Here is an 11,653-nt window from a genome sequence, read left to right as displayed (position 1 = left end):
CTTATGTGAACTACAACAAGACAGACCTGTGCTGTAAATAGCTTCATCATCTCTCCTATAACACAATGTTTTGTTAATGAAAATATGTCTTGAAACTTATGCAACATTGCAGTGGAAAAACAACCTTCAAAACCTGATCAATCAATGTGGTGAACACAGGATCAGTGTAAAGCCAAGCAACTGTAGAAAAATCTCATATAAATAGTGAGGATTATTTTTTTAAAAGGCAAAAACAAACAAACCAATGATGTTGTCATCTGTAAAAGTCATCTGAAAAAAGATGGCAGCAGCCTTTTCCAAATCTGCAGTATACAAAAACAGCCGCTACTCATGGTGCCTTTCATAGGGTCCGGGCCTATTGTAATCCTAGGTCTTCTTCTTCTTCTTCTTCTTCTTCTTCTTCTTCTTCTTCTTCTTCTCAATACTGAAGAAACTTTTGTAAACTTAAAACTATTAAAAAATTATGAAGTTCATCACTCTGTTTTTTTTTCAAAAACTGTAAAACTTTTAATTTTTGCTCAATTGACACCAAATTTGCTACAGAGCATCTTCAGACTGTCCTACAAAAACTATGTTTCTCAGATTTTTGATTTATCAAAAATTGAGCCTACAGTGCATCAAAATGTTTGACTGTAAACAGTACTAATCTTCGATGTTCATTAAAAAAATGACAAAATTCTAGAGTCATGGTAGATGATGTGTGGCAAATTTCAGAATTTTATCTCAAAAACTGAATTTTTGACAGCATTTTGAATTTTGCTCTAATGTGAACAATTGGAGTCAATTTAAAAATGGCCATTTTAAACATCAGTTTTTCACTTATGGAGCAAATCAATCATTGTTACAAACAAATGACCAACATCTCCATGCTGTCTAGATGCAATATGTGTATTTTCAGACTTTTGTTTTAATAACTGATTTTTTTTTACAGTAGTTTCAAATCTGCCTTTCCATGCACAGATGGCTGCTTTCCTACACAACAGTGAATGACTTACTCAGTTTGTGAAGCAACTGTTGAGTTGCTAATTAGCTCAGAGTGGTAGATGACCGTCTTAGGTTCCAGAGGTTGCGGATTCAAGCCTCAACTAGTGCAAAATCCACATTGTAATGTAAACATCTTCTTGTGCTCCAGGTTATTGCTTAAAATTTCCTGAGCGTGACTGATCACTGTGCAGCATCTTCAAGTCTTTTTTCTGCTAGAAAATCTGCCTTCTCATGCTTGAAAATAAACCAAATTTTGCACAAAGATCCAGTGTCAATACTTCAGTGTGAAACCATCTGAGGCTTCTCACTTTGCACATAGCTCAACTAGTTAAACATCAGTTTTTCACTTATGAAGCAAATCAATCATTGTTAAAATAAATTACTAACATCTCCATGCTGTCTAGATGCAATATGTGTATTTTCAGATTTTTGTTTCAATAACTGAATTTTTTACAGTGGTTTGAAATCTGCTTTTCCATGCATGGACGGCTGCTAAACCTGCACGTCTGGCTTAGTCAGTTTGTGAAGCTACACAATAATTGTCACTGACTAATTAGCTCAGTGAGCTAGAAATTGATTCTTAGTCTCAGAGGTTGTGAGTTCAAGCCTCAGCTGAATCAAAAGACAGATTGTGTTGCTAAATTCCTAAATGTCTTCCAATTCTTCTGCTTGTTGCTAAAAATGTCCTGGACCCAACCCATCGCTGCGCAGCAGATATAATTTTATTTATCTATTTTTAATTTCAGTATTTTTCAGTTAGTTGTCAGGGTAAAGTTACTGTATATGGGCTTTGTGTGCGTGTGTGTGGGTTCAGGGGTTAATTAAAGTAAATATAGTATATAGTTGACCACATCGTAATTCTATTCATCCCCAAAGGGCAGAGACATGCCTTTTGGTCATGTGGATAATTCTGAATCATCACTGCTTGAGGTGGAGATTCTTCTCTGCTGTAAACAGAGCTGCTTTGTGCGGTAACATAAAGTCACAACCCTACTGTAAACATGCTGCTCTGTGCAGATAATACAGTCACTATTCGGTCATCCTGCAGGCAAATCAGCAATAGCCTAATTACAGTCAAGTGGCCTATTTATGTCTGTTTCCTCATGTTACTTATTCATGAAATAAAATGTAATTTAATTTGAATTATCTATTTATTTATTCTATTATTTAATTCAGTAACAATGAGAATGTTTGCAAATTATGTCAATATGACTGTAGTCCATGGAACATACAACAAATACCTGATTCTGAAGGTTGCTGAACATTTTTATGATAGCATCACCAGTTTGAGCAAACTGGCGTAGGTTATTGTCAGAGAGTGATCGCACTGACTGAGAGTGTCCATCATGTTCTTAAGACGAGCATCAAGGCACAAAACATATCTGACTTTGGCTTTAACGTTGTTTAACAGGTAGCCTCTTTCTTTAATAATCACCCAGGGTGTTATCTGATCAATTAGCCACTGGCGAATAATTCTGTGTCATGCCCAGTATGGAGGATCAACCCCGATATATCTTTTTATATAAATTCAATAACTAAAAATAATAAACAAATTACATTAAAAGAAAAATAATATGATGTATTTATTGAACATTTTTAGAAGAATTCCTACATTTACTTGGCATTCTATAAATTGATTTCAAATGCTTATGTAAATTACATCCAAGTTTGGTAAAAAGTGTGGAGTACATGGACTAAATCGTTAACATTTTTTTTATCAGCAAATATTTATTTCCAAACTGTTATTTAAATATATGCAAGCAAGCTAATATAAATAGCATTGTACTCATCGTTTATTTATTTATTATCCCACTTAGAGAGCATGGCTTTCTTAAGTACATGTACACCTATTATTGAAAATATATATTTTTTTAATTTCATCTAACATATCACTTAATGTTGGCCTCTGCTTTTGGAATGAATCTATTGGCTGTTATTTCATGAGATAAGCTGTATTAAATAGTGGTGTTGAGCAGTTTTAGATCATTTTGCTCATCAGTCTGACATAAACTTGGCTGCTTCCTGCCACAAATATGATGTTCCTTGCCCCCCCTCTATTCATGTGCGTTTTAAAAAGAATGAAACTATGCAGTTACAAATAAAAACTTGAATATGACCTGGTTTTGCTTTGAGCCATAGTTTCTTTGTGCTGTAAATGACAAGAACTGGAACACTGTAAAATAAGATGTAGAGACAACTTGTCTTTTTGGTAATGGACTTGTTTGTTTCACTTCAATTTCAGCCATCATATTAAAGTCTCAGAATAAACATGGTAATGATATTTTGAGATGAATACAGAGCATCACTAACACTGAATCCATAAACATTTTTAATCTATCTTTGTTTAGGCTATATGAAACCAGAAGTGTGATCTGACAGACAATCACACAGGTGAAAGGTCCATCAGTTTAACTGTCAAGCCACTCTATCTTTTCATAAAGACCTTCTAAAAACACACTCAAATTAAAAATTATTCACAGTTAGTGAAACTTGTGACCCCAGGAACAAAACCTCAGGCCAGATCTGCACAACTGTAAACACATTGTCAGCGCCACACTTACAAAACACTACACACACTGTTTTGCAAAACACTGGAGACACTTAACTAAATTAGACACAGAAATCTACTATGATGCACTTCTTTGACATTTCAAGGCACTGTTTTTCCAAGTGCCCCACCTATGAACCATTAATCAAACACAGCTATCAGACACTTAGGTAACTGTAAACTCACCATTCAGGTGTAAGCAAAATGCAACAGGTGAGTGAGCCTGTATTCAACAAAAATGGCAGGCAACCTGCTATTTTTTTCATGCATTTTTTATGTTTTTGTCTCCACAATATATGTAGGTATATATATATATATATATATATATATATATATATATACAGTACAGGCCAAAAGTTTGGACACACCTTCTCATTCAATGCGTTTTCTTTATTTTCATGACTATTTACATTGTAGATTCTCACTGAAGGCATCAAAACTATGAATGAACACATGTGGAGTTATGTACTTAACAAAAAAAGGTGAAATAACTGAAAACATGTTTTATATTCTAGTTTCTTCAAAATAGCCACCCTTTGCTCTGATTACTGCTTTGCACACTCTTGGCATTCTCTCCATGAGCTTCAAGAGGTAGTCACCTGAAATGGTTTCCACTTCACAGGTGTGCCTTATCAGGGTTAATTAGTGGAATTTTTTGCTTTATCAATGGGGTTGGGACCATCAGTTGTGTTGTGCAGAAGTCAGGTTAATACACAGCTGACAGCCCTATTGGACAACTGTTAAAATTCATATTATGGCAAGAACCAATCAGCTAACTAAAGAAAAACGAGTGGCCATCATTACTTTAAGAAATGAAGGTCAGTCAGTCCGGAAAATTGCAAAAACTTTAAATGTGTCCCCAAGTGGAGTCGCAAAAACCATCAAGCGCTACAACGAAACTGGCACACATGAGGACCGACCCAGGAAAGGAAGACCAAGAGTCACCTCTGCTTCTGAGGATAAGTTCATCCGAGTCACCAGCCTCAGAAATCGCAAGTTAACAGCAGCTCAGATCAGAGACCAGATGAATGCCACACAGAGTTCTAGCAGCAGACCCATCTCTAGAACAACTGTTAAGAGGAGACTGCGCCAATCAGGCCTTCATGGTCAAATAGCTGCTAGGAAACCACTGCTAAGGAGAGGCAACAAGCAGAAGAGATTTGTTTGGGCCAAGAAACACAAGGAATGGACATTAGACCAGTGGAAATCTGTGCTTTGGTCTGATGAGTCCAAATTTGAGATCTTTGGTTCCAACCGCCGTGTCTTTGTGAGACGCAGAAAAGGTGAACGGATGGATTCCACATGCCTGGTTCCCACTGTGAAGCATGGAGGAGGAGGTGTGATGGTGTGGGGGTGTTTTGCTGGTGACACTGTTGGGGATTTATTCAAAATTGAAGGCACACTGAACCAGCATGGCTACCACAGCATCCTGCAGCGACATGCCATCCCATCCGGTTTGCGTTTAGTTGGACGATCATTTATTTTTCAACAGGACAATGACCCCAAACACACCTCCAGGCTGTGTAAGGGCTATTTGACCAAGAAGGAGAGTGATGGAGTGCTGCGGCAGATGACCTGGCCTCCACAGTCACCGGACCTGAACCCAATCCAGATGGTTTGGGGTGAGCTGGACCGCAGAGTGAAGGCAAAGGGGCCAACAAGTGCTAAACACCTCTGGGAACTCCTTCAAGACTGTTGGAAAACCATTTCAGGTGACTACCTCTTGAAGCTCATGGAGAGAATGCCAAGAGTGTGCAAAGCAGTAATCAGAGCAAAGGGTGGCTATTTTGAAGAAACTAGAATATAAAACATGTTTTCAGTTATTTCACCTTTTTTTGTTAAGTACATAATTCCACATGTGTTCATTCATAGTTTTGATGCCTTCAGCGAGAATCTACAATGTAAATAGTCATGAAAATAAAGAAAACGCATTGAATGAGAAGGTGTGTCCAAACTTTTGGCCTGTACTGTATATATATTAGAATATGCACTGTTGTGGTTATCAGTAAAAAATGTAACATTGTAACATTGAAATGCAAGGAAGATGAATGATTTTTATAATTTGGAGTAAAGTAAATATTTTCAGGCCAGTAATGGCCTTGGGTGTGTTTTGATATTTGATCAGATGATGTTGTAGCAGTATGTATGAAATTAAAAAGGCCATTCGACTATCCGTCATAATCAACCAATTACATGATGCCGAGTGGCATGTCCAGGCCTGTTGGAGACGCTTCATCCAGTCACACGGCACGTTAATACTGTCTGTAAATTGAAGATTTGTGCTCGCTGTCATGTAGAGGAGCGAGACAAGGCTGTGTTTTAACTTTACGCATGGTGATATAAGTTGTCACCACTGTAACATGAACGAAATTGGCACAGATACCTCTTAAATTCTGCTGCCCCCTCCCTTGACGCACTCAGTCCAATCTGCTCCTTAAGAATGCTGATGCTGACTCAGACTCACACATTTCTGACTGGAGTTGTTTGGATAAATTAATATGAAAATGTAAAACGGGCTTGCATCACGACACTGACTGATTGAGGGCATTCCTCCATGAGACGGATACAGGACACTTCCAAATTTCAAAGAGTCATTAAGTAGCTTTGAATATGCCACCAGCTGAGGCTTCGGCGAGGCTTGAACACCGTATTTTTATTTTAATTTTTTGCCCCAACCTCGGACTCCGGAGTTAAACTTATTATGAATTAGATCTGATGATGTTTCCTGAGATTAGTGACTATCCGTCATATTTCAGTCAATTAGTCTACATGACTCTGAGTGCATTATCTCAAGCACGTTAATCAGGTGCGTTTTGGAGCAGCAGCTGGAGGCTCAGATGGAACCACTTCTCCCGATTAAATGAGTCAGAGGCTACAAAGCACGCGCTCTCATGCTGCGCCACCGCTATGCGCTGGTTTTACGCACAAAGTAATTTGGTTTTATGCGCAAAGCGATGCATGTAGACAGAGCTCTGTTTCTGGGTTGCAGTTCAGCTAAGTGTGGATGAACACATGAGGATTGCGTGTGTTTGGGTCGCACGTAGACTGAATAAAACGTTGCTTATATTAGTAATATTTCAAACTAACAGACACAGTCAGCAGAGTTTGTACTTAATGAGGAGGAAATTAAAATGTTCTGACCGGGAGCTGATCCTGATGGCGATGATTTGTTCCAGAAGATTCAACTTGATAAATTTGGAGTCTCTGCTTTACAGCTTATTTGTCTGATATGTGGAAAAGTACAGGATGTCTGTAAGCTGTAATCGTGACGGGAAAATTAATAATCATAAAAATGTTATGAAGGTGCAATTACTGCGCCACATGCGTAAAAGTGCCCATCCATAATTAATTTGGAGAGGCTTGTATCGTTCCTGCTGCTGTGTGATGGCTCGGGTAATAAATGATACATAGTCTACAAATAAACGGATTATTCAGTGACACGTGAACATAATCGGTAAAATATTTGAATCTAATGACTCTGACTAAACAGATTAAGAAATTATAGAGCAATGAGAAAGAGAGTGAACTCAACAAAGACAGCCTGGTTTCGAGAACACACATTGGTTTTTGTTTTCTCAATGCCACCTCCGGGCAAACAAATTAAAACAAAAATGAAACAAATAGCCTAAACATATGGGTCAACCCCCCTGCAGCAAAGAAATCTATAAAGTCTTTGTATCTGCGGGGTGACAAATTGTTTTTAGACACAGACCACCAGCTGTCACACTGAGGGGTCCCTTTTTGTTTTCGTGTTTCGTGCCCTTCATAATCTTCTCAACAACAAATGTTGTGACAGAGTTCAAAGTGGCCTGCAAGTGGTAAAATAATGGTAACAAAACAAACATACCATTACAATCAGTACATTTTGTCAAGAAAAAATGGTTTAAATGGTATTGCCAAAATATTTAGACTGCATGTCAGAAATGCAGACATAATTTATAAATATTAAAAACAGTTTTATTAGATTTTTGCTCTCTCTGATTCTTTTTTAAAAAGCTGAAACTGAGATAGAATTTGATTTAATTTTTTTTTTTAAATGTGGGCCAACAATGAAATGATTTATAACAATTCGGATTTCATTTTTTTTCCCCCTTGAGAACCGGATGAGGATGATGATTTATATTTGTTCCACTTGGAAATCCCCTTTCTCGACAATGATGCTATTTGTTGCACAGCAACTGAACTTGATCATGAGTTTAAAAATGGAACATTTCAAAAAACGTTTCTGTTGTGTTACATATCAATGGCCCTTCTGTCTGAGAGCAAATGTTGTATTAGAGATTTTTTCTTCTATGAGGCAGAAAAAATGTTCAGGTTGCTACTGTGTGTTTAAGTTAATTGAAGTGTTACGCTCCAGTCTTCTATCTTGACTTATCATCTGCAAATATTGCAATATAAGGACGTGATGAATTGAGACTTTCACAATTAAGAAACCATGATTGGCCTCATTTGGACAATCATATACAGTATATCTCCTTATTTGAGACCGCTGACACATCATGTGGTGCTAACTGCACAGCCACCTCTGTGCTCTTGTGCGCAATGAAGCATTTGGTGTGAATATTTAGTCTTCAAACAACCTTTTACAAAAGTAAAAACCATTTAAAATATATGGGGTAAACAATAATAAAGCTGTGGTTATAACTCGTGTTGTTTGGCCTCTTTATTTGGGACAAAAAGATAACATGTCAACAGTTTCAAGGATTACATATAACACACTATTTCTATAAAATACCTGAACAACATATTCCTGTTTTACTGAGTTTAAAGTTAACAGGTTACATTCTGCTGTTATTTAGTGTCACCAACAACATTAACAATGTGTGTTGAATCAGGTTTATCTCAGAGTACTGTATGCAACCCTGTCTCATCACCTTTAATAGAGGTCATCTTTTAAGATTTAAACAGCAGATACCACACAACCATAGTACTGTACATTATCCTCTGTAACAACTCCCACAAGAAGAAGAAAAAAAAATAAAGTTATGATATTAAAACAAACAATACACTTTACGATGCTACAAAAAGTAAAATAAAAAGTAAACTGAGTATTAATTCAAAATCAAAAGGACACTAAATTCAGTGAAAACAGGGAGTGTGTAAATTATAGGTTACAGCAGCAAATAATACGGCAAGTATTTTTCAGGTACTACAGTGTACAACATTATTGTCAATACTAGTGTGTAAATTTCACAGGATATGGTATCATTATCTAACCAGTAATGTTCAGTTATTTTTGTCTCGCCTGATCTGTGAATCTTTTCTTCCAGTTTGGAAACAAGCGTGCCAAAGCACTTAAACCACAGCACCGTGTAAAGGAAGATAAATTATACACTTCATTCTTCACTTTCTAAACGTCACTTTGTCTAAGATGTTTGTCCTATTTACAGAAAATCCTTAGGATCAATAAGGAATAGGATATATAGGATCATTCAAAGTAAAATACATGATACAAACAGATTAACAATTAACAGTAAATGTCTTAATTTCCAGAGCAGTAGATTGTATCCCAACTACAGTTCATGACAATTCAATCATTTGACATTTTTAAAGTCTAGACTGTCTTTCATATAAGTGATCCAGACCCAAAGTCCCACTTGTGTGACCCACGTAACAGAAATGAGGCTCCAAATGTTTTGGAAGCTGACTCTGTTTGCACATACATAGCCCATAGAAGAAAACCACACACACACTTCCAGAAATAAAACTTTGCCTTCTTTCACAAACCCTCAGGCCTGCCGCCAAGAGAGGCCGTTCGTGTGATTATGTGATTATTATCTTATTTTTCTTCCCTCAGTCATCAATTATTTTTGGGGGAGTAGCCTGATTTACACACAACGCCACCAATTAGACTGCAAGGAGCGGTTTTGAAATGCCTTTCTTGTGTATGACATCTGTTTCCTGCCCCTCTTACAGGCTTCAACAAACTGATCTCGGTCAGTCCATTGCAACATGAAATGAATTGTTTTATGTTTTAACTGAATAAATGCTTATCTTTTTTTTAAGTGATGATATGCGCAAAGATTGTTTTGTTGATCAGCAGGCGGCGTTAAAATGATGCAAGGTGGGAAGTCTCAAGGCCTGGACATGGACATCATCTAACACCAAACCCCACGTGGGAATTGTCTCTATAACACGTCACAATATTGTATGTAAAAGCATGTTTTTTCAAGCACTGAGATTAGCTGACTCTGAATATAAGCTCCTGCACCATAGATCCAAATTCTGGCACAATAGAGACATTTATATTTCAAAGGGGTGTAACCCATTAATCAGCCCAAATCAAAATGATGCCTTAATCAATGAGTGTGTGCCCGGCCTATATATATATATATATATATATATATATATATATATATATATATATATATATATATATATATATATATATATATATATAAGGCAGCTGCATTACACAACATGCATGTCATCTCAGTAAAGAAAGAAATTCAGCTCAGAGATATACATGAAGATATTTCCAGTGCGGATTTTCAGGGTTGTTTTTTTTTCTTGATTTCTGAAAAGTGTCGACAGCATTTAACAGCAGGAGTTCAGACAGATCACATATTTCAATAAACAAAGAGAGGCACTTCATACAAAAAAAAAAAATCCAAGTTGATTTACAGAGAAAAGAATACAGTGCTTGTCAGCTACTAAAATTCAGTCCAGTGGTTGTCTTCACTAAGAAAGTTTACAAACTAAGGATCACTTAAAATATTCATTGTTGGCTCGGGTGTTTCACAGTGCAGGGACCTGTGCACACAAAGCAACAGCAAATGAACCAGCACAGAAGCCTGAAGCCTTGCGTGGAAATAATAACATCCTCGAGGAGATGTACAGAAGTATTTATCAGTCGCGCATGTTCAGAAGGCATGTGCCAGTTCATTCATGCATCAGTCACGTCTTACTTCAGCTTCTGACACAAAGTACATTCAAGAAGATGAGGTAGCCGACATTGTTGATAACCTGATGCTCGTTATCTTCCTGTATGTGCACGGTTTCATTCAAACACCGAGGCACCAAGAGCACAGGACCAGCTCCTGCAGGGTTTTACGCAGCTCCTGGCTCCGGTACGCGTAGATGAGTGGGTCGATGAGCGAGTTGCAGATGATGAGGATGAGGAAAAGGTTAAAGTTTCTGAAGAAACAGTTGCAGAAGGGACTGGTGGGGCAGGTGAGGATGAGGATGAGGTGGAGGAAGAAGGGGCCCCAGCATACAATGAAGACCCCGAGCAGGATGGTGAGGGTCATCGCGCCCTTCATGCTCGTGGATTGACGCCTGCTTTTGTGGAAAGCCACAATGCGCCGCGAGTGCAGATGAGCCAGGAGGAACATGTGCAGGTACAGCACGGCGTTAAACACCAGGGTGGTGCAGAAGAAGGTCACGAGGCACACGATGACAGCGTTGTCGGTGTGGTAAACAATAAACAGGATGCTGGAGGTGATGCTGGCCAGCCACACCACCACGATGATGTTGACGGCGCGCTGCGTGGTCATGATGCTGTGATAACGCAGCGCGTAAAAGATGGTGATGTAGCGGTCCGCTGCGATGGTGCACAGAAAGGACAGCGAGGACACCACGGAGCTGCAGATCATCACGTCGATGACGTTGTCCAGGTGGCGCAGCATGCCAGGGTGCAAGTCCATCAGGCCGTGGTCGTTGAGAAGCATGAACATGGTCTCCACCACGTTGCTGACGCTGACCAGCATGTCGGACACCGCCAGGCAGCAGATGAAGTAGTACATGGGCGAGTGCAGGTTGCGGTTCTTGAAGATGGCCAACACCACCAGGATGTTCTCCACCAGGCTGATGAGCCCCAGCGCCAGGAAGAGCTCCTGCGGGATGTGGATCTGCACGCAGCCAAACGAGTTTCGCTCTCCGGCGGTGGAGTTCGTCTCGTTCTCCAACATGTAGTCAGTTAGAGGGATGAAATCCACATGGAGGATGGAGGGGTTGTGCTGGGACCTGTTGGTCATTTCCATGTCTGACCTTCTACCTGATGACTGATTTAAAGGGTGCCCTGCTGAATTTTACTGCAGCACAGTGGGAAAGCGAGCGTCACCGGTTGTCTCTTTGGTTCAGAGGATGCTTCACCATCAGCTGTTGGAGTGACGCGTTGCA

The 11,653-nt window shown here is 38.8% G+C and overlaps 1 protein-coding gene across 1 annotated transcript; it reads right to left on the bottom strand.

The window, feature by feature from the left end:
* Nucleotides 1-10,398: 10,398 nt before the first annotated feature.
* mc1r (melanocortin 1 receptor) lies at nucleotides 10,399-11,653 on the bottom strand. The gene has a single exon (XM_033618089.2). The coding sequence runs from the start codon at nucleotides 11,512-11,514 to the stop codon at nucleotides 10,537-10,539; it is 978 nt and encodes a 325-aa protein (XP_033473980.1). The 5' UTR covers nucleotides 11,515-11,653; the 3' UTR covers nucleotides 10,399-10,536.

Source organism: Epinephelus lanceolatus, chromosome 2 (genome assembly GCF_041903045.1).
Source record: "Epinephelus lanceolatus isolate andai-2023 chromosome 2, ASM4190304v1, whole genome shotgun sequence".
Lineage (NCBI taxonomy): Eukaryota > Metazoa > Chordata > Actinopteri > Perciformes > Serranidae > Epinephelus > Epinephelus lanceolatus.
This window is presented reverse-complemented; position numbering and strand designations above follow the sequence as displayed.

Coding starts and splice junctions, on each gene's coding strand:
- mc1r (XM_033618089.2), bottom strand. CDS start 11,514: ATGGAAATGACCAACAGGTCCCAGCACAACCCCTCCATCCTCCATGTG.